At 45.7% G+C, this 27809-nt stretch overlaps 1 protein-coding gene across 1 annotated transcript in view; it reads left to right on the forward strand.

Annotated features, from left to right (window-relative positions):
* The window catches only part of LOC119971996 (transmembrane protein 263-like), a 317266-nt gene extending 289676 nt beyond the window's left edge, over window positions 1-27590 (forward strand). The window contains exon 3 of the mRNA XM_038808424.1: window positions 26250-27590. Within this exon, the coding sequence (XP_038664352.1) occupies window positions 26250-26536 (287 nt within the window). The 3' untranslated portion in view covers window positions 26537-27590. The remainder of the gene's footprint in view (window positions 1-26249) is intronic.
* Window positions 27591-27809: the final 219 nt, after the last annotated feature.

The raw sequence follows: 27809 nt of genomic DNA on the forward strand, positions 1-27809 counted from the left end.
TGGGACCTTCAATTTGTGCTGCAGCTTTGCAATGTATTTTTATTAGCACAATAAGAAGCCTTACAACACCAGGTTAAAGTCCAACAGGTTTGTTTCAAACACGAGCTTTCGGAGCACTGCCCCTTCCTCAGGTGAATGAAGAGGTATGTTCCAGAAACATATATACAGACAATGTCAAAGACGCAAGACAATGCTTTGAATGCGATAATTTGCAGGTAATTAAGTCTTTACCGATCCAGCGATGGGGTAACCCCAGGTTAAAGCCAGGACAGTTGGTAGGATTTTGCAAGCCCAGGCCAGATTCTGGGGGGTGGCTGTAATGCGACATGAATCCAAGGTCCCGGTTGAGTCCGCACTCATGTGTGCGGAACTTGGCTATAAGTTTTTGCTCGGCAATTCTGCGTTGTCGTGCGTCCTGAAGGCCGCCTTGGAGAACGCTTACCCGGAGATCAGAGGCTGAATGCCCTTGACTGCTGAAGTGTTCCCCGACTGGAAGGGAACATTCCTGCCTGGTGATTGTCGCGCGATGTCCGGTCATCCGTTGTCGCAGTGTCTGCATGGTCTCGCCAATGTACCACGCTTCGGGACATCCTTTCCTGCAGCGTATGAGGTAGACAACGTTGGCTGAGTCGCACGAGTATGTACTGCGTACCTGGTAGGTGGTGTTCTCACGTGTAATGGTGGTATCCATGTCGATGATCTGGCACGTCTTACAGAGATTGCCCTGGTAGGGTTGTGTGGTGTCGTGGTCACTGTTCTGAAGGCTGGGTAGTTTGCTGCAAACAATGGTCTGTTTGAGGTTGCGCGGTTGTTTGAAGGCAAGTAGTGGGGGTGTGGGGATGGCCTTCGCATGATGCCGTTTTATTAGGGCTGGTTTAGCTCAGTGGGCTATACAGCAGGTTTGTGATGCAGAACAAGGCCAGCAACGTGGGTTCAATTCCCGTACCAACTGAGAATTCTGAATTCTCCCTCAGTGTACCCGAACAGGCGCCGGAATGCGGCGACGAGGGGCTTTTCACAGTAACTTCTTTGCAGTGTTAATGTAAGCCTACTTGTGATATGAAGATTATTATTTGCCAGTAGGATTTCCCATGGCATTGCTCATATGGCTCCTTTTGTTCATGGGACAAAATTGTGACATCTAGCAATGGCTGACAATAGAAAACCTCATGTGTCAAGGTTTTTGGAAGTTGAACCCAAGGTCTTGATGGAGCATGAAAGGAGATGAACCATGTCCACAGAGGCTGCTGCAAGCCCTTCAGATACTGAGGAGTCAGTTAAAGCAGATTGTCATGGAAGTGAATGCCAGAATTTAGCCCATAGTACCTGGATGCAATGTCTCAAGTTGTTTAATTACCTCGCTGTCAGGGACTTGACTTTAAATGCCATATCCTACCACCTGTACCACCAACCTCAGCCACGGCTCAATTTGCCACAAATCATCATTTAGTTCTAACAATTTCAATCAACCAGAACTCATTTGCTTTACCTCATCCGCTTACACTTAGCTATGTTACAACACCCTGGTCTAGTCCATGGTCACTTCCAACCCAACCTGCTCTGGAGTCACTACACAAGTGAATTAACCAATAATTCTTATAAAAATACCCCAAATATCTGGCTCTCAGCTCTCCAATAATTACAGTCACCAGGTTTGGAAATGTAAACACAATTACTGTTTATTTATAATAAGAACTATAATGAAACATGCAGTAAATACAACTAGTTGATGACAAGCTAATACCCAATACCCATTTTAACTTGCCCCCATCCTCGATATACACATACACATACACAAGGCAGACAAACACAGCAGGAAAGGGGTACAGACACACAAGTCAAAGGACCAAAAGAGGCGTTTTTTCAGATGATGGTCTTTAGCACACTTATTCACAGCAAGCTGGCACATTAAAGTCTTTGGTTTGCAGCCTGTAACGGTCTTCTTTGTAGATTCATTCATTCATGTACTCTGTAGGTTAGAAATGCATTACTTGCAGCTTTCACTGGAGAGTCAAGTTATTTCCCATCAAACTGAGCTTTCAGTTCATGGTTTGTCTTCAGGCCTTTGTAGTTCCATGAAAACAGCACCCTGGGGTCTTCTGGAGAGAGTTAGCCGGATCTCTCTGGGGAGAGTTAGCTGGATCTCTCTGGAGAGAGTTAGCCGGATCTTATTTGAGAGTGTTACCTGGATCTCTCTGGGAGAGAGTTAGCTGGATCTCTCTGGGGAGAGTTAGCTGGATCTCTCTGGAGAGAGTTGGCTGGATCTCTCTGGGGAGAGTTAGCTGGATCTCTCTGGGAAGAGTTAGCTGGATCTCTCTGGAGAGAGTTAGCTGGATCCCTCTGGGAGAGAGTTAGCTGGATCTCTCTGGGGAGAGTTAGCTGGATCTCTCTGGGAGAGAGTTAGCCGGATCTCCCTGGGGTGAGTTAGCTGGATCTCTCTGGGAGAGAGTTAGCTGGATCTCTCTGGGAGAGAGTTAGCTGAATCTCTCTGGAGAGAGTTAGCTGGATCTCTCTGGGGAGAGTTAGTTGGATCTTTCTGGGGAGAGTTAGCTGGATCTCTCTGGAGAGAGTTAGCGGGATCTCTCTTGGGAGAGTTAGCTGGATCTCTCTGGGAGAGAGTTAGCTGGATCTCTCTGGGGAGAGTTAGCGGGATCTCTCTGGGGAGAGTTAGCTGGATCTCTCTGGGAAGAGTTGGCTGGATCTCTCTGGGGAGAGTTAGCTGGATCTCTCTGGGGAGAGTTAGCTGGATCTCTCTGGGGAGAGTTAGTTGGATCTTTCTGGGGAGAGTTAGCTGGATCTCTCTGGAGAGAGTTAGCTGGATCCCTCTGGGAGAGAGTTAGCTGGATCTCTCTGGGGAGAGTTAGCTGGATCTCTCTGGGAGAGAGTTAGCCGGATCTCCCTGGGGTGAGTTAGCTGGATCTCTCTGGGAGAGAGTTAGCTGGATCTCTCTGGGAGAGAGTTAGCTGAATCTCTCTGGAGAGAGTTAGCTGGATCTCTCTGGGGAGAGTTAGTTGGATCTTTCTGGGGAGAGTTAGCTGGATCTCTCTGGAGAGAGTTAGCGGGATCTCTCTTGGGAGAGTTAGCTGGATCTCTCTGGGAGAGAGTTAGCTGGATCTCTCTGGGGAGAGTTAGCGGGATCTCTCTGGGGAGAGTTAGCTGGATCTCTCTGGGAAGAGTTGGCTGGATCTCTCTGGGGAGAGTTAGCTGGATCTCTCTGGGGAGAGTTAGCTGGATCTCTCTGGGGAGAGTTAGTTGGATCTTTCTGGGGAGAGTTAGCTGGATCTTTCTGGGGAGAGGTAGCGGGATCTCTCTGGGGAGAGTTAGCTGGATCTCTCTGGGGAGAGTTAGCTGGATCTCTCTGGGGAGAGTTAGCTGGATCTCTCTGGGGAGAGTTGGCTGGATCTCTCTGGGGAGAGTTAGCTGGATCTCTCTGGGAGAGTTAGCCGGATCTCTCTGGGAGAGTTAGCCGGATCTCTCTGGGGAGAGTTAGCTGGATCTCTCTGGGGAGAGTTAGCTGGATCTCTCTGGGGAGAGTTAGCTGGATCTCTCTGGGAGAGTTAGCTGAATCTCTCTGGGAGAGTTAGCCGGATCTCTCTGGGAGAGTTAGCTGGATCTCTCTGGGGAGAGTTAGCCGGATCTCTCTGGGAGAGAGTTAGCTGGAACTCTCTGGGGAGAGTTAGCGGGATCTCTTTGGGGAGAGTTAGCTGGATCTCTCTGGGGAGAGTTAGCCGGATCTCTCTGGGAGAGAGATAGCTGGATCTCTCTGGGGAGAGTTAGCCGGATCTCTCTGGGGTGAGTTAGCTGGATCTCTCTGGGAGAGAGTTAGCTGGATCTCTCTGGGGAGAGTTAGCTGGATCTCTCTGGGAGAGAGTTAGCTGGATCCCTCTGGGAGAGAGTTAGCTGGATCTCTCTGGAGAGAGTTAGCTGGATATCTCTTGGGAGAGTTAGCTGGATCTCTCTGGGAGAGAGTTAGCTGGATCTCTCTGGGGAGAGTTAGCGGGATCTCTCTGGGGAGAGTTAGCTGGATCTCTCTGGGGAGAGTTAGTTGGATCTTTCTGGGGAGAGTTAGCTGGATCTCTCTGGGGAGAGTTAGCTGGATCTCTCTGGGAGAGTTAGCCGGATCTCTCTGGGAGAGTTAGCTGGATCTCTCTGGGGAGAGTTAGCTGGATCTCTCTGGGGAGAGTCGGCTGGATCTCTCTGGGAGAGAGTTAGCCGGATCTCTCTGGGGAGAGTTAGCCGGATCTCTCTGGGGAGAGTTAGCTGGATCTCTCTGGGGAGAGTTAGCTGGATCTCTCTGGGGAGAGTTAGCTTGAACTCTCTGGGGAGAGTTAGCTGGATCTCTCTGGGGAGAGTTAGCTGGATCTCTCTGGGGACAGTTAGCTGGATCTCTCTGGGGAGAGTTAGCTTGAACTCTCTGGGGAGAGTTGGCTGGATCTCTCTGGGGAGAGTTGGCTGGATCTCTCTGGGGAGAGTTGGCTGGATCTCTCTGGGGAGAGTTGGCTGGATCTCTCTGGGGAGAGTTAGCTGGATCTCTCTGGGGAGAGTTAGCTGGATCTCACTGGGGGGGGGGTAGTTAGCTGGATCTCTCTGGGGAGAGTTAGCTGCATCTTTCTGGGGAGAGTCAGCAGGATCTCTCTGGGGAGAGTCAGCTGGATCTCTCTGGGGAGAGTTAGCTGGATCTCTCTGGGGAGAGTTAGCAGGATCTCTCTGGGGAGAGTTAGCAGGATCTCTCTGGGGAGAGTTAGCAGGATCTCTCTCTCACTGCTGCCAGATCAAAACTGAAACCAAACTCAAACTGTCAGACATCCCAGTGGAATAGAGTCCGATCACCACCTGTTACCGGGCAGAGCACAGTCTTTTGAGCCAATCCATTGGTCTCCGGCCAATCAATCAAACCAGATCCCTACCCATCTCTCTGTCACTTATGCTGGCCAATCAGCAGCTTCTGCTTACACCAGCACAGCCTTCCGGATTCTTCCTCCTTGAATTAACGATTCAGGTTTCTTTCCTTAAAAAACAACCATGGATTAAAAATGTAATGGCCAAAATAAACGAATGGGGAAATAAGGGAAGAAGCCGGAAGGACCCTGACAGCCAGGAAGCCTCACCCCAATACGTGTCTCACTTTCTACAGAGCCAGCAACTCATCCTAGCAATCACATCACCTAAACATCTACTTCCCTCCCTCAAGAAGAAGATTGTGCACAACCAGAGGCAACAGTACCTACCCAGAGGGGAAGAGGTTTGCTTGCATGTTCTAACCCATGAGGGGGTGGTGCTGGCCATTATGCAGAGGAACATTGGTAAGTAAGTGGCCACCAGCAGAGATGAATCAAATGAAGATCACAGTATTCCCATACCTAATTTTTCTCCTCACGTGCAAGTTCCCCCTCATCCCATGGCCTGACTTACAAGCTGCAAGTTGTGAAAGTATGCACGTCATCATTTCCCCCTTTTCCTTACCATAACCTGGTAGTCCAGCCACCTCGAAGTCAAAAGATTGTGTTCCAGTTATGGCTCCAGATACTTATCCAGAAAATGCCCATTGTAATTCCAGTGTGATAGTAAGGGATTCCCGCACTCTCAGAAAGTTGTATTTTCGATGAGATATTAAATTGAGTCCCTCGGATGGAAGGAAAAGATTACATGGCACTATATTGAAGAACAGTGGGGATTTCTCTCTCCCCTCATCCCACATCCTGATCAGGATTTATTCCGCAACCAAAATCATTGAAACAAATTTTCTGATATTGTTGCATTGCTGTCCTTCAGACCTTGTGCAAATGGGCTGCTGCATTTCCTGCATTATGACAGTGAGGACCAGTAAGCTTGCAAAAGTCTTTGAGATGTGCTGAGGCCATAAAAGGGGCTATATAAATACAAATCTTTATTATGTATACTTTGTGCTTGTACTTTGATTACGAAAGTCACCAGACCTAAACAAGCTGCTTATTTGGTCGTTGCTAATTCAATATTTTCGTACAGGAACAAAGGTCTGAATTAGTTGTGGCTGTCTAAATACGGTCAATCAGGCTGCAGTGGTTTTAATGCTCCTCCAGGGTGCAACTCATTATGTTCCTCTGCATCCATGTAATTTAACAGTTAATTATGTAATTGGACTGAGTCCTGTTGAATCCAATTTATTACCAAAAGCCCACTTGGACTCCAGATTGTCTTCAAATTTGAAGGAAATCTTTGTCTGAAATCCAAATAAATTTCCCTCAGATACTGCTGGTTAGTTTTGGCATTTGTTTCTAATTCAAACCGTGCAGACAGATTCTTTATCATTTACATTTCTGTATTCTGGTTGGATAAAAATAATCATTTCCTTTCTTACAGCACTGGAACAACACTTTTATACTTTAGGGGGAATTGAACCACAATGTTGAAATAATAATATAATAATCTTTCATTGTCACAAGTAGGCTCACATTAACACTGCAATGAAGTTACTGTGAAAAGCCCCTAGTCACCACATTCCGGCGCCTGTTCGGGTACACGGAGATTTCAGAATTCTCAGCTGGTACGGAATTTGTTCTGCATCACGAACCAGCTGTCTAGCCCACTGAGCTAAACCAGCCCTGAAGTAATTCCTTTCATTACATTACACCTTTCCATGTCGTTGATTTTTAACAATCTCTTCACTCTGACTGTGACATGCCAAGCTTGCTTTTTTGCCTCCTCAGTTGCTATGCCACCTTTATTTCCTACAAAGACGTGGGTATATTGGCTCAGATTTCACAACCAGCAGAGCAGGAATAGTGCTATGTTTCACCTCGTTAACAGCTTCTCGCAAAGGTTTCAGGGTTTTGGAGTGTATACTTTTTCTAATCAAACATCTGCTTCAGCACAACATGCTCTACAGGGGACCTATGGCGTCTGTCAGTGGGGCAAGCAACAGAGTGCCGCTGAACCTGATTGAAGAATCCTCACTGTAATAGAGTCTAAACCAAGAAGTGGGAAGGAGGAGATTAATTATGTTCAAATTATGTACAGAAAGCAAAGTAGTGATGAGTAAATACAGATGAGATTTGATAGAGAGATGAGAGACGATGAGCAGAATCTTCCGGCTCTGCCTCAAGCAGGAAGCTTTGTGGGCAGGAGCGCTTAATTTAGTGCAAGGTGAAAAATCAATGACACAACTGCATAATGAACTTGTGCCAATAAACTCTCAGAACTTTAAAGATATGTCGAGCTCCCTGGCAAACAAAGAAGAAAGAAAAGTACAGCACAGGAACAGGCCCTTCGGCCCTCCAAGTCCGTGCCGACCATGCTGCCCGTCAAAACTAAAATCTTCTACACTTCCTGGGTCCGTATCCCTCTATTCCCATCCTATTCATGTATTTGTCAAGATGCCCCTTAAACATCACCATAGTCCCTGCTTCCACCACCTCCTCCGGCAGCGAGTTCCAGGCACCCACTACCCTCTGTAAAAAAACTTGCCTCATACATCTCCTCTAAACCTTGCCCCTCGCACCTTAAACCTATGCCCCCTAGTAATTAACCCCTCTACCCTGGGAAAAAGCCTCTGACTATCCACTCTTAATTTTGTAGACCTCTATCAGGTCGGCCCTCAACCTCCATCATTCCAGTGGGAACAAACCAAGTTTATTCAACCTCTCCTCATAGCTAATGCCCTCCATACCAGGCAACATCCTGGTAAATCTCCTCTGCACCCTCTCTTAAAGCCTCCACATCCTTCTGGTAGTGTGGCGACCAGAATTGAACACTCCAAGTGTGGCCTAACTAAGGTTCTATACAGCTGCAACATGACTTGCCAATTTTTATATTCAATGCCCCGGCCAATGAAGGCAAGCATGCCATATGCCTTCTTGACCACCTTCTCCACCTGTGTTGCCCCTTTCAGTGACCTGTGGATCTGTACACCTAGATCTCGCTGACTGTCAATACTCTTGAGGGTTCTACTATTCACTGTATATTCCCTACCTGCATTAGACCTTCCGAAATGCATTACCTCACATTTGTCCGGATTAAACTCCATCTGCCAACTCTCCGCCCAAGTCTCCAAACGATCTAAATCCTGCTGTATCCTCTGACAGTCCTCATTGCTATCCGCAATTCCTCCAACCTTTGTGTTGTCTGCAAACTTACTAATCAGACCAGTTACATTTTCCTCCAAATCATTTATATATACTATGAACAGCACAGGCCCCTGCGGAACACCACTAGTCACATCCCTCCAATCAGAAAATCACCCTCCCATTGCTGCTCTCTGCCTTCTATGACCTAGTCAGTTCTGTATCCATTTTGCCAGCTCACCCCTGATCCCGTGTGACTTCACTTTTTGTACCAGTTTGCCATGAGGGACCTTGTCAAAGGCCTTACTGAAGTCCATATAGACAACATCCACTGCCCTACCTGCATCAATTATCTTTGTGACCTCCTCAAAAAAACTCTATCAAGTTAGTGAGACATGGCCTCCCCTTCACAAAACCATGCTGCCTCTTGCTAATACATCCATTTGCTTCCAAATGGAAGTAGATCCTGTCTCGAAGAATTCTCTCCAGTAATTACCCTACCTCTGACGTAAGGCTCACCAGCCTGTAGTTCCCTGGATTATCCTTGCTACCCTTAAACAAAGGAACAACATTGGCTATTCTCCAGTCTTCCAGGACATCACCTGAAGACAGCGAGGATCCAAAGATTTCTGTCAAGGCCTCAGCAATTTCCTCTCTTGCCTCCTTCAGTATTCTGGGGTAGATCCCATCAGGCCCCAGGGACTTATCTACCTTAATATTTTTCAAGACGCCCAACACCTCGTCTTTTTGGATCTCAATGTGACCCAAGCTATCTACACACCCTTCTCCAGACTCAACATCCACCAATTCCTTCTCTTTGGTGAATACTGATGCAGAGAGTAAAGAGGTCATGTTGAACTTGTGGAAACCTCAGCTGGAATAGACCATAAGACCGTAAGACATAGGAGCAGAATTAAGCCTCTCGGCCCATCGAGTCTGCTCCGCCATTCAATCATGGCTGATATTTTTCTCATCCCCATTCTCCTGCCTTCTCCCCATAACCCCTGATCCCCTTATTAATCAAAAACCTATCGATCTCTGTTTTAAAGACACTCAGTGGCTCCAGCCTGTCTGTCAGGGATTCATTGTCCAGCCCAGTGCAGGGGATGAAAACACATTAACACCCCATCCAGAAGTTAAATATGTTGAACAGAATTCAGGAAATTGTAAAGAAGCATTGTGTAGCTGACCCTCATAGCTACAGTTTCATCATCATTCCTGGAATTATTCTCAGTGAAAATCCTCTGTACTCGCGCCAAATCTTTTACTTCCTTCCTCAAGTATGGTGCCCAGAACTGGGCATCTTCTCAAGATGATTCTTAAGGACTGACCTCATTATCACTACACCCCTGTGTGTTTCACCCAATGCCGGTGTTTATGTAGTTACACTGTGTACCTTGTGTTGCCCTATTATGTATTTTCTTTTATTTCATTTTTTCATGTACTTAACGATCTATTGAGTTGCTTGCAGAAAAATACTTTTCACTGTACCTCGGTACATGTGACAATAAACAAATCCAATCCAATCCAATCGTTTCCCATTAAAGAAATCAGGAAATATGCATACTGATTACCTTGTATTGTTCCGAACGAATTGATGACGTCAAATGCCAAATGGTAAACCTGAACGAACTTTAAATATATATGTGTGTAATTCTGACTATGTTCAGAGCTGGCTTTTGCAAGCTAAAGCTAGCAGCAGAACATACCTCTCCTGTGTGCACAAAGCAATCCCGAATAAATGCAACTTTTACAACTCCACGCGGTCGAGAACAGATTCTGAGCTTTACTTCCCTCCAACACAAATACCTGAACTCGCTTCCCCTCGGAAGCTCCACCCTCTCCCGCAGTTCTTCTAGACGCAAACCTCTCTTCCAGATTCCAATCCCTCGCTCTCACCAGCCCCACCTCCTGTACATACCATCAGTCTCCCCCGGCTTAAACCCATGGTTCTCACACAGCGGTGTTGGCACTGTCCCACCGGGCTCACTGTGTACCCCCCTGTCCCACCAGGCTCACTGTGTACCCCCCTGTCCCACCGGGCTCACTGTGTACCCCCCTGTCCCACCGGGCTCACTGTGTACCCCCCTGTCCCACCGTCTCTCTGTGTACCCCCCCGTCCCACCGGGCTCACTGTGTACCCCCCTGTCCCACCGTCTCTCTGTGTACCCCCCTGTCCCACCGGGCTCACTGTTTACCCCCCTGTCCCACCGGGCTCACTGTGTCCCCCCCCTGTCCCACCGTCTCTCTGTGTACCCCCCTGTCCCACCGTCTCTCTGTGTACCCCCCTGTCCCGCCGGGCTCACTGTTTACCCCCCCTGTCCCACCGGGCTCACTGTGTACCCCCCTGTCCCACCGTCTCTCTGTGTACCCCCTGTCCCACCGTCTCTCTGTGTACCCCCCTGTCCCACCGGGCTCACTGTGTACCCCCTCGGTGCCAGCGGAGGTGCTGCTGTCACCATGACTCTCAGGCTGGACCCCTTCATCCTAACCCATTCTAATCCCTCTCCTTCCCATCACCATCTCACGTTCTCCTCATTTGCCGCCCAATAGTTGTACAACAGATTTGGTAACGTCAACCTCCCTTTCTGCCTCTGTGGCAGGGCCCTCTTCACCCGAGGTACCTTCCCGTCCATATAACCTCCGAAATAATGGCATCCGGTTTCCAGAAAAAGGTCTCGGGCTGAAGATTGGGAAGGTCTGGAATACAAACAGGAATCTTGGCAGAACATTCATTTTTACCACTTGGCCCCTCCCTGCCAGTGTCAGTGTAACGTGTCCCATCTCCTAAAGTCCTCCCTAACCACCTCCACCAACGTTGTCAGGTTCCATTTGTGTATCGCTGCCCACTCCCTGTCATCTGAACCCCCCCCCCCCCGAATACCTGAAGCTGTCCCTGGCTACCCTAAATGGCAACACCCCCAGATTGGCTCCCCTAACCCGCCACATTCACCGGAAGCGCCTCGCTCTTCCGACATTCCGTTTATAGCCCAAGAAGGCCCCGAACCTCTCTGATATGTTCCTAATTCTCCCCATACTCCCCAGTGGGTCCCATATGAACAGCAGCAGGTCGCCTGCGACAGCCGATGTTCTCTACTCCCTCTCTCAATCCCCCGCCACTTTACTGACCCCCCAAGGGCCATCACCAAGGGCTCTATCACTTGTGTGAACAGCAGCGGCAACAGTGGGCAGTCCTGCCTCATTCCCCTATGCAATCCAAAGCTCCCTGAACTCGTCCCGTTTTTCCGTACCCTCGCCACCGGGGTCACCTACAGCAGACGGGACCCACCCACAAACCTCAGCCCAAACCTTCCCAAAACCTCAAGCAGGTACTGTCACTCCACCCAGCCGGAACCCTTCTCTGCGTCCATAAAGACTACTATCTCCGGTATCTGTCCCTTCGGGGTCATGACCGCACTTAATAACCGCCTAATTTTGCTGGGAGTTTGCCTGCCCTTCAGAAAACCCATTTGGCCCTCTGCAACCACCCCCGGAACACCCCCCCCCCCCCCCCCCCCCCCCCCCCCATCCCCACCATCCCCACCTCTAGCTTGGAGAGCGCTTTCACATCCGTGTTTAAACAATGTGCCTGTATGCCCCACACTCCCAACGGGTCCTTCGCCTCCTTCAGGATTAGCGTGAGCGAAGCCTGGGTTATTGTCTCCGGGAGCTCCCCTTTCTCCAGCGCCTCGCTAAACATTCCCAATAGATGAGGTGCCAACTTTGTCGCACATTTCATCCCTTTATGCTTTCCATCACCTCTCTCAGCCCTAGCGGCTCCTCCAGTGCCTGCCTCCTGTCCTCATCCAGCCTTCGGGATTTCAGATCATTCAAAAACCGCCCCATATCCCCTTCCTCACCCCCTGGATTGGCCCTCTATAACTTTGCATAGTACTCCCTGAACGGCTCGTCAATCTGCCCCTGCTCCAGCACTCCCTGCCCCCTTTCCCCGACCGTACTCTCAGAATTTCCCTGGACACGACCTGCCTCTGTAGCTCATGGATACAATGTTGGATCTCCACATTCAGGCCAGCTTTGGTGGGTACAGGTGAATGCCGTGACAGTACCTTCTCTAGGCTTCTGAGTCATTACCGTCTGAGATGAGGCTGGAATACAAACTGTGGGTCAGCTGACTTCTTTTTCTCCCCTTTTTCTTGCTGGTTCCTGGAGTGGACAAGACAAAGATTTAGTGGCTTCCTGTGCAAACACATTGATTAAAACCGTGGGCAGCACGGTACCATTGTGGGCAGCACAATGGCTTCACAGCTCCAGGGTCCCAGGTTCGATTCTGGCTTTGGTCACTGTCTGTGCGGAGTCTGCACGTCCTCCCCGTGTGTGCGTGGGTTTCCTCCGGGTGCTCTGGTTTCCTACCACAGTCCAAAGATGTGCGGGTTAGGTGGATCGGCCATGATAAATTGCCCTTAGTGTCCAAAATTGCCCTTAGTGTTGGGTGGGGTTACTGGGTTATGGGGATAGGGTGGAGGTGTTGACCTTGGGTAGGGTGCTCTTTCCAAGAGCCGGTGCAGACTCGATGGGCCGAATGGCCTCCTTCTGCACTGTAAATTCTATCTATGATAAAACAATGTTTCACATTGTCGGTGCATCTGACAACTGCAGACGAGGCATTCTCACTGGCTCGCTGGGGGAGTCCTGTCGTGCGTACTGGCTAATTTGGCTCGGAGCAGAATTAGGCCATTCGGCCCACCAAGTCTGCTCCGCCATTCAATCATGGCATTATATTTTCTCATCCCCATTCTCCTGCCTTTTCCCCATAACCCCTGATCCCCTTATTAATCAAGAACCTATCTATCTCTCACTTAAAGACACGGTGATTTGGCCGCCTCAGCCTTCTGCGGCAAACAGTTACACAGATTCACCACCCTCTGGATGAAGAAATTCCTCCTCATCTCTGTTTTAAAGGAATAGTCCCTTTAGTCTGAGATGGTGTCCTCTGGTTCTACTTTTTCCTTCAAGTGGAAACATCCTCTCCATGTCCAGGCCTCGCAGTATCTTGTACGTTTCAATATGATCCCCCCCTCAACCTTCCAAACTCCAATGAGTACAAACCCAGAGTCCTCAACCGTTCCTCATATGACAAGCTTTTCATTCCAGGGATCATTCTTGTGAACCTCCTCTGGACCCTTTCCAAGGCCAGCACATCCTTCCTTAGATCCGGGGTCCAAAACTGCTCACAATACTCCAAATGGGGTCTGACCAGAGCCTCATACAGCCTCAGAAGTACATCCCTGGTCTTGTATTCTAACCCTCTTCACATGAATGCTTACATTGCATTTGCCTTCCTAACTATCGACTGAACCTGCAAGTTCACCTTAAGAGAATCGTGAACAAGAACTCCCAAGTCCCTTTGTGCTTCTGATTTCCAAAGTGTTTCCCCATTTAGAAAATAGTTCATGCCTCCATTCCTCCTTCCAAAGTGCATAACCTCAAACTTTCCCACATTGTATTCCAGTGTATTGCCCACTCTTCTGGAATGTCCAAGTCCTTCTGCAGCCCACCTGCTTCCTCAATACTACCTGCCCTCTACAGATTTTTGTATCATCTGCAAACTTAGCAACAGTGCCTTCAGTACCTTCTTCCAGATCATTAATGTATATTGTGAAAAGGTTGTGGTCCCAGCACCGACCCCTGAGGCACACCACTAGTCACCGGCTGCCATCCTGAAAAAGACCCCTTTATCCCCACTCTTTACCTTCTGCCAGTCAGCCAATCCTCTATCCATGCCAGGATCTTACCCTGAACACCATGGGCTCTTAACTTATGTAATAGTCTCCTATGCGGCACCTTGTCAAAGGCCTTCTTGAAATCTAAATAAATCACATCCACTGGTTCTCCTTTGTCTAATTTCCTTTTTACCTCCTAAAAGAACTCTGACAGATTTGTCAGACACGACCTCCCTTTGACAAAGTCGTGCTAACTCAGTCCTATTTATCATGCACTTCCAAGAACTTCGCAATCTCATCTTTAATAATAGCCTTTCAAATTTTACCAATCACCGAAGTCAGGCTAACCGGCCTATAATTTCCTGTCTTCTGCCTCCCTTCCTTCTTAAACAGCGGTGTTACGTTAGTCACTTTCCAGTCCTCTGGGACCCTTCCTGCCTCCAGTGATTCCTGAAAGATCATCACTAATGCCTCCACAATTTCCTCAGCTATCTCTTTTAGGACACAGGGGTGTAGTCCATCCGGTCCAGGTGACTTATCCACCTTCAGACCTTTCAGTTTCCCCAGAACCTTCTCCTTAGTAATGGTCATTGCACTGACCTCTGCCCCCTGGTTCTCCTGGAGCTCTGGCATCCCACTGGTGTCTTCCACCGTGAAGACTGATGCAAAGCAACTATTCAGTTCCTCTGCCATTTCTTTGTTTTCTATTATTACTTCTCCAGGCACATTTTCCAGTTGTCTAATGTCTATTTTTGCGCCTCTCTTACCATTTATATATTGAAATAAACTCTTCCTATCTTCTTTTATATTACTAGCTAACTTACACTCATATTTCATCTTCTCTCCCCTTATTGCTTTTTTAGTTGGCCTCCGCTCGCTTTTGAAGACTTCCCAATCCTCTGGCTTCTCACTAATCCTCGCCACTTTGTATACTTTTGCTTTAATGCTGTCCTTGACTTCCCTCACCAACCATGGAAGCCTTGTCCTCCCCTCAGCATGTTCCCTCCTCCTTGGGATGAATTTCTGTTGTGCCTCACGAATAACCCCCAAAAAACTCCTGCCATTGCTGTTCCACTGTCTTCCCTGCTAGGCTCCTTCTCCAATCAACTCTGGCCAGCTCCTCCCTCATGCCTTTGTAGTTACCCTTATTTAATTGTAATACCGTTACATCTGATTGCAGCTTCTCCCTCTCAAACTGCAGAGTAAATTCTATCATATTGTGGTCACTGCTCCCTTAGGGTTCCTTCACGTTAAGATCCCTAATCAAGTTTGCCTCATTACACATCACCAAATTCAGAATTGCCTGTTCCCTCGTAGGCTCGACCAGAAACTATCTCTTAAACATTCCACAACTTCCTTTTCACCTGCATATTGAAGTCCCCCATGATTATTGTAATATTGCCTTTTTTGCATGCCTTTTCTAACTCCTGATTTATTTTCTGCCCCACATCCTGACTACTGCTGGGGGGCCTGTACATAACTCCCATCAGGGTCTTTTTACCTTTGCGATTCCTCAACTCTACCCACAGAGATTCTATGCCTTCTGATCCTATATCGCTCCTTGGTGTCGATTTAACTTCATTCCTTACTAACAATTCAACCCCGCCCCCTTTGCCCATCTGCCTGTCCTTTCGATAGGACGCATATCCTTGTCTTTTGCGACACGTTTTGGGACACGTGGGAAGAAATGCGTGAGTTTCCTCCCACAGGTCCCAAAGACATGCTTGTTAGGTGAATTGGACATTTTGAATTCTCCCTCTGTGTACCTGAACAGGCGCCGGAATGTGGCAACTAGGGGATTTTCGCAGTGACCTCATTGCAGTGTTAATGTAAGCCTGACAATAAAGATTATTATTAACTAAATTAAACTGAAACACCCGGAGACTCGGGGAGAACATGCAGACTCCGCACAGACACTGACCCAAGCCGGGAATCGAACCTGGGACCCTGGGGCTGTGAAGCAACAGTGCTAACCACTGTGCCACCTGTAGGAATAGGAGTAGGCCATTCAGCCCCTCATATTGACGGTCTAACCAGGGTGGGGCCTTAATGGACCTCTTATTGGGGAAGGAGCCTGGCCAGTTTCAGTAGGGGCACGTTTCTTGAATGATCGTAATTCTGAATGATTTTGAATATTTATGGGTAAGGGCAAGAGTGGTCCTCGAATGTGGGTGCTAAACTGGGGGAAAGTCAACTACAATAGAATTCGGCAAAAGCTGGAGAATGTAGATTGGGAGCGGCCTTTTGAGGGTAAATTCACATTTGATATGTGGGAGTCTTTTAAAGCACAGTTGATTAGAGTGCAGGACAGGCATGTCCCTGTGAAAATGAAGGTCAGAAATGGCAAGATTAGGGAACCATGGGTGACGGGGGTAATTGTGAGAATATTCAAAATTATACAGTAAATGGCAGAACCCTTCGGAACATTGACATACAGAGGGATCTGGGCGTTCAGGTCCATAGTTCCATGAAAGTAGCAATGGAGGTGGATAAGGTGGTCAAGAAGGAATGCGGCATGCTTGTCTTCATTGGCTGGGGCATTGAGTAGAAGAGTGGCAGGTCATCGTACAGTTGTATTAAATTTTAGTTATGCCACATTTGGAGTATTGCGTGCAGTTCTGGTCACCACATTATCACAAGGATGTGGGAGCTTTGAAGAGAGTGAAAAGAAGGTTCACCAGGATGTTTCCAGGTCTTGAGGGTGTTGGCTATTAGGAGAGGTTGAATAAACTCGGATTGTTTTCGTTGGAAAGGCAGAGGCTGAGGGGAGACCTCATTGAGGTCTACAAAATTCCCAATGGTATAGACATGGTTAAGTCAGAAGCTTTTTTCCAGAGTGGAAGACTCAATCACAAGGGGGCACAGGTTCAAGGTGAGAGGGGGAAAGTTTAGGGGAGATGTGCGGGGAAAGTTTTCACGTAGAGGGTGGTGGGTGCCTATAACCCATTGCCAGTGGAGGTGGTGGAGACAGGCACAATAGCAACGTTTAAGATGTACCTTGATAAACACATGAACGGGCTGGGAATGGAGGGGTACAGACCATTTGGGTAATAAGTAGTAGGTGTAAATAAGGAATCTGGATCGGCGCAGGCTTGATGGGCCGAAGGGCTTGTTCCTGTGCTGTAATGTTCTTTGTTAAGATATATAAAGCCACTGGAGTTATGGAACATATCAGATTAATGCTACCTTTGCCATTTTCATATGTGCAATCAACCATCTGCCTTGATTGTGGGTTAGAGATACTGGGAGTTAATTTACGCTTCCAAAGCTTAAGTCTCAAGCATGAGAGACTCTACAAGATTCAGTTTTTGTATGACTTGAACATTTGTTCGAGACTTGAATTTATACAATAATCATTTCTAAATGAACTGCAGTTAAATTGACCATCAAATGAAATGTAAAGAAGTGGAGATTGGAAGATATGAGATGAAAGCAATGAATTAGCTAAATGGGTGTTGTTCAGATTAGCAAAGGTTGGTTTGGGTCACCAAGGAATCAGTGCTGGATTCACATTTGTTCTCAATGTATCGATGACTTGGACTACAGCTTAATTTGCACCATCTCAATCTGCTCATAACACAAAAGTATAGGGTTTATCAAATAGCAAGGAGGAGTAAACATTTTAAGAGAGAAAAAGAGAGGCTTATTAGCAGAATAAATTGAATTTTATAGATGAGGTAATTCATTTCCAAGACAATCCCTCCAAACAGGTTCCTGCCCCTGCAGCGGTGTCAAAATGACATTTCCGAGAGTCTGACAAAGGTAAACTGTCCCCCTCGTCCGTCCGTCCGTCTCCACCCCTCTGCAGCCTCTGACAGAGTTGACCACACCATTGTCTTCCAATGTGCCTCCTCTGTTACCCAGCGGGGTGACTCCAGATTTATCCATCTAATCATAACCAGGGAATCATTTACAGTGTCTTCATTCCTCTTCCTGCAACATTACCTCTATTATCCTGTTGGATCTGTCCTTGACCCTCCCTATATCTCATCATCTTGCTGTCCAGTGGTGAAGGTGAGATTTTTCATACAGCCGCTGATAACACCCAGCACTATCTCTTTCGACAGCCCCACAGATTATCTTTCAGATGAGCTTAAATTTCCTCCAATGAAATATTGGAAAGGCAGAAATTTCACTTTTGACCCCAAGCTGGACATCCAACCACCTAGTTGCAGCATGGCCTAAGATTGCCTATTTCCTGCTCCGTATCTTCACCCCATCTCAGCTTATCTGCTGAAACTCTCACTCATGCCTTCACCTCTAGACTTGACTACTCAAACACACTCCTGACTGGTTTCCCACATTCTACCCTCTAATCTTGGTCATCCAAACCTCGCTACCCTTGTTTCAACTCGTACCAAGTTCCATTTATCAGGCACGTGCCTGCTGAACTACATTGAGTCCTTGTTGAAAGCTGCAGTTTAATCTGCATCCTCCATATTCTGTTCCTGAAAGACAATTTAAGGATGATCCTGGAGCTAACCTTTACTCAGTCTTTGATTTGTTTACAAAGTCAAACATTGCAAGTTTCCACTGCAGTTTCAGAAAGTGCAGAAAGAGAAAATGCTGGAAAATCTCAGCAGGTCTGGCAGCATCTGTAGGGAGAGAAAAGAGCTAACGTTTTGAGTCCGATGACTCTTTGTCAAAGCCCCGGGCTTTACTTTTCTCTCCCTACAGATGCTGCCAGACCTGTTGAGATTTTCCAGCATTTTCTCTTTCGTTTCAGATTCCAGCATCCACAGTAATTTGCTTTTATTCAGAAAGTGTCTCATTATATTGTGATAACATAAGAACATAAGAACTAGGAGCAGGAGTAGGCCATCTGGCCCCTCGAGCCTGCTCCGCCATTCAATTAGATCATGGCTGATCTTTTGTGGACTCAGCTCCACTTTCCGGCCCGAACACCATAACCCTTAATCCCTTTATTCTTCAAAAACTATCTATCTTTACCTTAAAAACATGTAATGAAGGAGCCTCAACTGCTTCACTGGGCAAGGAATTCCATAGATTCACAACCCTTTGGGTGAAGAAGTTCCTCCTAAACTCAGTCCTAAATCTACTTCCCCTTATTTTGAGGCTATGCCCCCTAGTTCTGCTGTCACCCGCCAGTGGAAACAACCTGCTCGCATCTATCCTATCTATTCCCTTCATAATTTTAAATGTTTCTATAAGATCCCCCCTCATCCTTCTAAATTCCAACGAGTACAGTCCCAGTCTACTCAACCTCTCCTCATAATCCAATCCCTTCAGCTCTGGGATTAACCTAGTGAATCTCTTCTGCACACCCTCCAGCGCCAGTACGTCCTTTCTCAAGTAAGGAGACCAAAACTGAACACAATACTCCAGGTGTGGCCGCACTAACACCTTATACAATTGCAACATAACCTCCCTAGTCTTAAACTCCATCCCTCTAGCAATGAAGGACAACATGCCAGTTGCCTTCTTAATCACCTGTTGCACTTGTAAACCAACCTTCTGTGACTCGTGCACTAGCACACCCAAGTCTCTCTGAACAGCGGCATGCTTTAATATTTTATTGTTTAAATAATAATCCCGTTTGCTGTTATTCCTACCAAAATGGATAACCTCACATTTGTCAACATTGTATTCCATCTGCCAGACCCGAGCCCATTCACTTAACCTATCCAAATCCCTCTGCAGACTTCCAGTATCCTCTGCACTTTTCGCTTTACCACTCATCTTAGTGTCATCTGCAAACTTGGACACATTGCCCTTGGTCCCCAACTCCAAATCATCTATGTAAATTGTGAACAATTGTGGGCCCAACACGGATCCCTGAGGGACACCACTAACTACTGATTGCCAACCAGAGAAACACCCATTTATCCCCACTCTTTGCTTTCTATTAATTAACCAATCCTCTATCCATGCTACTACTTTACCCTTAATGCCATGCATCTTTATCTTATGCAGCAACCTTTTGTGTGGCACCTTGTCAAAGGCTTTCTGGAAATCCAGATATACCACATCCATCGGCTCCCCGTTATCTACTGCACTGGTAATGTCCTCAAAAAATTCCACTAAATTAGTTAGGCATGACCTGCCTTTTACGAACCCATGCTGCGTCTGCCCAATGGGACAATTTCTATCCAGATGCCTCGCTATTTCTTCCTTGATGATAGATTCCAGCATCTTCCCTATTACCGAAGTTAAGCTCACTGGCCTATAATTTCCTGCTTTCTGCCTACCTCCTTTTTTAAACAGTGGCGTCACGTTTGCTAATTTCCAATCCACCGGGACCACCCCAGAGTCTAGTGAATTTCGGTAAATTATCACTAGTGCATCTGCAATTTCCCTAGCCGTCTCTTTTAGCACTCTGGGATGCATTCCATCAGGGCCAGGAGACTTATCTACCTTTATCCCCATTAGCTTGCCCATCACTCCCTCCTTAGTGATAACAATCCTCTCAAGGTCCTCACCTGTCATAGCCTCATTTCTATCAGTCGCTGGCATGTAATTTGTGTCTTCCACTGTGAAGACCGACCCAAAAAACCTGTTCAGTTCCTCAGCCATTTCCTCATTTCCCATTATTAAAACTCCCTTCTCATCCTCTAAAGGACCAATATTTACCTTAGCCACTCTTTTTTGTCTTATAAATTTGTAAAACATTTTACTGTCTGTTTTTATATTCTGAGCAAGTTTACTCTCATACTCTATCTTACTCTTCTTTATAGCTTTTTTAGTAGCTTTCTGTTGCCCCCTAAAGATTTCCCAGTCCTCTAATCTCCCAGCAATCTTTGCCACTTTATATGCTTTTTCCTTCAATTTGATACTCTCCCTTATTTCCTTAGATATCCACGGCCGATTTTCCCTCTTTCTAACGTCCTTCCTTTTTGTTGGTATAACCTTTGCTGAGCACTGTGAAAAATCGCTTGGAAGGTTCTCCACTGTTCCTCAACTGTTCCACCATAAAGTCTTAGCTCCCAGTCTACCTTAGCTAGTTCTTCTCTCATCCCCTTGTAATCTCCTTTGTTTAAACACAAAACACTAGTATTTGATTTTACTTTCTCACCCTCCATCTGTATTTTAAATTCCACCATATTGTGATCGCTCCTTCCGAGAGGATCCCTAACTATGAGATCATGAATAAATCCTGTCTCATTACACAGGACAAGATCTAGGACCGCTTGTTCCCTCGTAGGTTCCATTACATACTGTTCTAGGAAACTATCCCGGGTACATTCTATAAACTCCTCCTCACGGTTGCCTTGACCGACCTGGTTAAACCAATCGACATGTAGATTAAAATCCCCCATGATAACTGCTGTACCATTTCTACATGCATCAGTTATTTCTTTGTTTATTGCCTGCCCCACCATCTCGTTACTATTTGGTGGCCGATAGACTACTCCTATCAGTGACTTTTTCGCCTTACTATTCCTGATTTCCACCCAAATGGATTCAACCTTATCCTCCATAGCACCGATGTCATCCCTTACTATTGCCCGGATGTCATCCTTAAATAACAGAGCAACACCACCTCCCTTACCATCCACTCTGTCCTTCCGAATAGTTTGATACCCTTGGATATTTAACTCCCAGTCGTGACCATCCTTTAACCATGTTTCAGTAATGGCCACTAAATCATAGTCATTTACGATGATTTGTGCCACCAACTCATTTACTTTATTCCGAATACTACGAGCATTCAGGTAAAGTACACTTATGTTGGTTTTTTTACCTCTGTTTTGAATCTTAACATCTCCAGTTTTATTCCTTTTGTTATTACTGGGCCTATTCACTGTGCTCCCCTCAGTCACTGTACCTTTTACTGTCGCCCTTATGGATTTCTGACTATGTCTTCTCTGCCTTGCACTTTTCCCCTTACTTCCTTTTGTTTCTGTCCCTGTTTTACTACCTTCCAACTTCCTGCATTGGTTCCCATCCCCCTGCCACATTAGTTTAAACCCTCCCCAACAGCTCTAGAAAACACCCCCCCTAGGACATCGGTTCCAGTCCTGCCCAAGTGCAGACCGTCCGGTTTGTACTGTTCCCACCTCCCCCAGAACCGGTCCCAATGCCCCAGGAATTTGAATCCCTCCCTCTTGCACCATCTCTCGAGCCACGCATTCATCCTATCTATCCTGACATTCCTACTCTGACTAGCTCGTGGCACTGGTAGCAATCCTGAGATTACTACCTTTGAGGTCCTACTTTTTAGTTTAACTCCTAACTCCCTGAATTCCGCTTGTAGGACCTCATCCCGTTTTTTACCTATATCGTTGGTGCCTATGTGCACCACAACAGCTGGCTGTTCACCCTCCCCCCCCCCCCAGAATGTCCTGCAGCCGCTCCGAGACATCCTTGACCCTTGCACCAGGGAGGCAACATACCATCCTAGAGTCTCGATTGCGTCCACAGAACCGCCTGTCTATTCCCCTTACGATCGAGTCCCCTATCACTATAGCCCTGTCATTTTTCTTCCTGCCCTGCTGTGCAGCAGAGCCAGCCACGGTGCCATGAACCTGGCTGCTGCTGCCTTCCCCTGGTGAGCCATCTCCCTCAACAGTATCCAAAGCGGTATATCTGTTTTGCAGGGAGATGACCGCAGGGGACACCTGCACTGCCTTCCTACTCTTGCTCTTTCTTTTGGTCACCCATTTTCTATCTCCCTCAGTAACCTTCACCTGCGGTGTGACCAACTCGCTAAACGTGCTATCCACGAGCTCCTCAGCATCGCGGATGCTCCAAAGTGAGTCCATCCGCAGCTCCAGAGCCGTCAAGCGGTCTAACAGGAGCTGCAACTGAACACACTTCTTGCACGTGAAAGAGCCAGGGACAGTGGACGTGTCCCTGAGCTCCCACATCGCACACGAGGAGCATGGCACGGGTCTGGGATCTCCTGCCATGTCTTAAACCCTTGGTAAACTTAAACAACTAGAATTTCAAAATAAAAATAAATAAATTAGACAATGAAAAGAAAAGAGAGAAGAAAAAAAGAAAAAGAGAGACTACTTACCAGTCACTTACCAGGGTTAAAAAGCACCTCCTCGCACTCTGCACCGAATTACCTCACTGCACCAAATTACCAAGTTTCAATCTCCCACTCTGTATGAGTCTCACTCCGGATGAGTCTCCTGGAAAAGTGCTCACTTACTGTGTGCGCTGTCTGTCTGTCTTTTATACAGACCTCAGCTAACCGATGACTCAAAAAATACCTTAACTTCAAAGAGAAGAATACAATGTGCCCCTAAACAGGCCTCAGGTGATTGGCAGATAAATAAAAGTGATGAATAAAAGGAATTGGTATTGTTATGGGAGCGACGTTTTCAGAACCCCAAAATGTATCATGGAGTTCAACCCACCTCTCCCTTTAATGTATTGTTGCTTTTGAAGCACACGGTTGGTCTCCAGGTGTGGTATTACAGTTATGGACACGTGGATTTTTAAACACAAAACAATGTTTATTCCATGAATTCAACTTAACCTTTTTAAATAAACATTGGATCACTTGCCACCCCTTTACTTCAAAGATAACCCCAAAAATAATACAACACTAAATAATCCCTCAAAATGTTCCTTCAAACCTCCAAAAGACTTAACACCTTTAAACAGAAACACATCAGGTTAAAGACATTACTATTATGAGTTTAAATCACCCAAATGATTCAGAGATAGTCTTTCATGGCAGAGATCACCGCAGATCCAGCTCACTGCAAAGACAGACACACCCAAGCTCTTTTCCTCAAAACTGAAACTAAAACTCCCTAAAAGCAGAAGTGAGCTCAACTCAGCTACCCCCACCCTCTGACATCACTTCAGTAATATGAGCTGCTGCATTTCTTAAAGGTACATTGCTTCAACATCCATTTCTTAAAGGTACTCTCACATGACAGTATGTATATTATTTTTTCTATCTGTTGCAGTAATGTTATTAAAAAGCCTGGGTTACGGTATATATTTGTTGCAGTAATATTATGAAAGAACCTAGGTTAAGGTATCTTGTAAAAGGGCAGCTCATGATTAATTTTAACCATTTACTTGTTTGCAAAGAGATTCCCTGAAGTGTAGATAATTTTAGATGTTGTGTTTATACTTGGTAAGCCGGTAATGGGATAGAGATTATGTAATTAATGGGAGGCAACAGGTCTGTAGCAAGTGGTTTTGACTGTAGGATTATTTTAGTCTGACACAGACAGGTTTGTTTTAATATAAGAGGTCCCTCCTGTGGTAAAGTATCCTTTCCTCATAGTTAAACAAGTTGAAAAATTGTTGGGGTCTTGTCCTGCTTCCCGATATAAATTGGGGTCTGGTCCAGTACCACAACAATGTGTGCTCCAGTGAAACCCAAATTAACGCTCTCCACCTGCATTAATTTAATAATTATAATACAATTAACACAGCACATACTCAGGCAGCATATTCCGGACCCTGAGGCGACATTGCGTCAATGTATTTCTTCATGTCACCTTTGGTCCTTTTGTTATTTACCTGAAATCAGTGTCCTCTGGTTCTTGACCTTTCTGCCAATGGGAACGAGTTCTTCCCAACTACTCTCCGGACTCCTCATGATATACAATGGCTCCATCAAATCGACTCGCGACCTTCTCTTAAGGAGAACAGCCGAACTTTGCCGATCTATCCTCGTTCCTGAAGCTTTTTCATCCCCAGAACTTTGTCATAAATCTTTTCTGCACCCTCACCAAAGCCTTGACATCCTCCTTAAAGTGGATGATCCTATCGGGGAAACCCCAGCGATGGTAAACTACAGCCTTGAGAGACTGAATGTTCCAGTGGAGGAGATTTGGATTGGAGGTTTAGAAAATCAGAGTTCCAGGAGGATTAATAAGAAAAGATCCTTCCACTTGATGTAATAGTAAGGATGAGTAATCAATGCCCAATCATCATGAAGAACAAAAGTTTGGAAACATGACTGTTCGATCTGGAAACGTTTTGACTCTGAGGCAGCGATCATTACATCTGTTAAGAGGGAAATTAATGCTTATTTGAAGCAGAAAAGGTCTTTGTATCAATCTATGAAAAGTAGAGCAGAGACATGATGAAGTGGATTATTTCCTGCTAATAAAACCCTCATTCCCCTGTCCAAATCCCTGAATGGCCTCGCCCCATCTTGTTTATGCAACCCACCCACCCCCTCAGATCATTGGGCTCCAATTCATGTCACTGCACATCCGCAATATCATCGCTCCACCGTTTGTGGCCAGACCTTCAGCTGCCCAGCCCCTCGGAACTCAAATTCCCTCCCTAAATTTCGCTGCCCCTCATTTTTAAACCCAGATGTTTGCCCAAACGTTTGGTCACGTGTCTGAATATATTAACATATTAAGCTGTTTGCTTGAAATCCTGTTTCATAATGTTTCTGTGAGGCTCCTTGAAATATTTACTATTTTAGCAGCATTATATAAAGGCTGCTGGTTCCCAGTACATCTGACTGCCCTAGTAAATGCATGCACTCAGGCAATCCCTTTCAAATAACTTGCACCGTAGATTAATGGCCTCTTGGTTTCCTGTAAAATCTATCTTTGATATTTATGCTGCCATTGACACCAATGACAAATCCTATATTAGAAGAATCAAAGAACCTTTTTCTGAGGTCTGTCTTCTCCTTTATCCCTCCAACCACCTCGAGCTTGTGCAGCTTTTATATTGTTTAATTTGGATTCCAGGAAATTTGTGCATGAGCAGGTTCCTAGCCTTTACATTGAATTCATCTTCATTATTGCAGAGGGAGACTGATTTATATGTGCAAATGCCAGGATCGACCCCACAAATATTGACGATCTGACCAGTATATAAAGCATGCTTTGCATATTAGCAGGAGACTAACAGAGGTTAAGGAACAAATCTCCAACTCATCCAGTCAGCTGCCAAAGTGTCTGATAGAAGAGCAAAACAAATGCTGTGATAGCAGATCACTCAATCGTCTGCGATGAACCATTGATATTATCTTTCACAATGTTGTATCCCATCGGATTCTGATTATAGAAAGCAATCTACTTCTTAGGTACTTCATGAGATTGCAAGTGGTTGATCTTTAATAATTGCTGGTGCAAATACAAATTAACTGCTGATTAGAAAAGTTGTTTCCTCATGTGAGGAGAACAGCCATCAACAATAATTCACTAACTTGTATTAGTAACAGTGTATTGTGAGACTTTTTTGAAGTTAGTGTTTTAATCAGGACTTGCAATTGCATGCAAGTCATTCAGTTGGGAGTTGGGTATTCTTGGCCTGCCATAGGTGTAAATGTTGATTTGAAATAGAATGCTCTGTGCACTCAATGTAATCCATGTATAGTCATGGATTAATTCAACTAACTGGTTTATAACGCTGGAAGAATCCCAATGAAAGGACAAGGCAGGTGGCAGTTTTGACTAGTGCAGTTGAGTGATAAGATGCTTAAATGTATTTCAATGCACTGTTAATTTATTTTTCATTTTCTGTTTCCACTGCAGGTGTAGATCTAGGAATAAATGTATTATGAGTGCTAGTTCAATACTGTCTGCTCTTATTTATAGCTATCTTTTTTTTCAAATCATTTCCACAGAATCCAAGAAGGATCTTGGCGTACAGGAGCCAGGAATGATCTGGAGAATGACGGGGGGCCTCTACAGCATGACAAAGGGAGCAGTCGGTGCTACACTTGGTGGTGTGGCTTGGGTTGGAAGCAAAAGTCTGCAGCTGACCAAAACCGCTGTGACCACTGTGCCGGTGGCTGGCGCTGGCTTTGTGAAGGGCAGTGTGTCAGCAGTAACCGGTGGAGTCAGTGCCGTCGGCTCAGCTGTTGCCAGCAAGGTTCCTTTTACAACCAAAAAAAAGGACAAATCTGACTGACTAAATTTTTAGGGTACATTTTCCTTAAAACAAAACAAATATTCATCATGATTTAAGTATAGCTGGGCATGCTGGGATACACTTGTATATGCTGTTATATTTCTTTTTTAAAGAGAGCAGACAGTGGGATATGTGTTTCTGGCAAACTCTGCTCCTCACTTCACTCCATCACCTGCAGTTCTCATGTCACATCTTCACTGTGTGCTGTCAAAAACACAATGAGCAGTTGTCCCCATACTACACTGTCCATTGACACAGTATAGCTTTATGCTTCTGGGCTTCTGCTGGTATAAGTGCTGGTATAAGGACAGTCAGTCATACGATCCATAAAGAACATATTCCCAGCGCTGATTCTTGCAACTAAAATGTCCAGAAGCTTTTTTTGCAGATGGGGATGAAACACATTATTACCACCAAGCGGTCCCCACCACCACCCACCCTCCCCACTGTACATATTTATTAGTTCCTGCCGTATTTTGTATGCCTGTTTTGTTCCTGTTAATTGGGGCTAATTTTCAGTATTCACATTTTGCTTTTTATCTGTTGGAGTAGTACACTATAAGGTCAATGTTGCTTCAAATGCGTCTGTGGCAGAAAATGTTGAATTGTCACATTGGGGACAGTCAGCAACTGGTTTTCAAAAGTATTTCCTACAAAGCAACAAGTCAGTTTTTTGCTTGACAGTGCTCCTCTTTCATATGCCTAACTAGCTCAGCACTCGGATCAACAAGCAACGCTATAATGCTTCAGCGTAGTAGGTTGCACGTTGCTGTATGTAGCCTTACTCCTCACTATAGGTTTAAGTATTGTTCCTTGCTATGAATGACTGGCTCAGCAAGTTATTACAATGAAACGTTGATGACCATGATTCCCATTTGCTATTTGTGCTGATTCATTTTCGTTGTGCTTTGAAACAGAAAATTAATTGATTGCTGTTGACCAAAATGCGAAACATTTAGTTTTTGTCTATAATAGAACTATTTTTGAAAATATGAAAGCAATGATTTAGACTGTAAGTCTGTATTTTAATGGAAATAAAGTTTGAAAATCTCAATGGTTTGAAAGTGTTCAACTTCATATAGTTTGCTGGGTACCTTCCGAAGATCAGTAAGTACATTTACAGACATTGGGAACATTTTGTATCTATTAATTTGCAGAAAACTCATTTAACTTTAAACATGGGGTATAAGTCACTTCTTTTTAATTAGGTTTATTAAAAGCAGTTGCAACAATTGAAAAATGTTAATAAAGGACTGTAAAGGGTATGGCAATT

This window comes from Scyliorhinus canicula, chromosome 9, assembly GCF_902713615.1.
Source record: "Scyliorhinus canicula chromosome 9, sScyCan1.1, whole genome shotgun sequence".
Taxonomy (NCBI): Eukaryota; Metazoa; Chordata; class Chondrichthyes; order Carcharhiniformes; family Scyliorhinidae; genus Scyliorhinus; species Scyliorhinus canicula.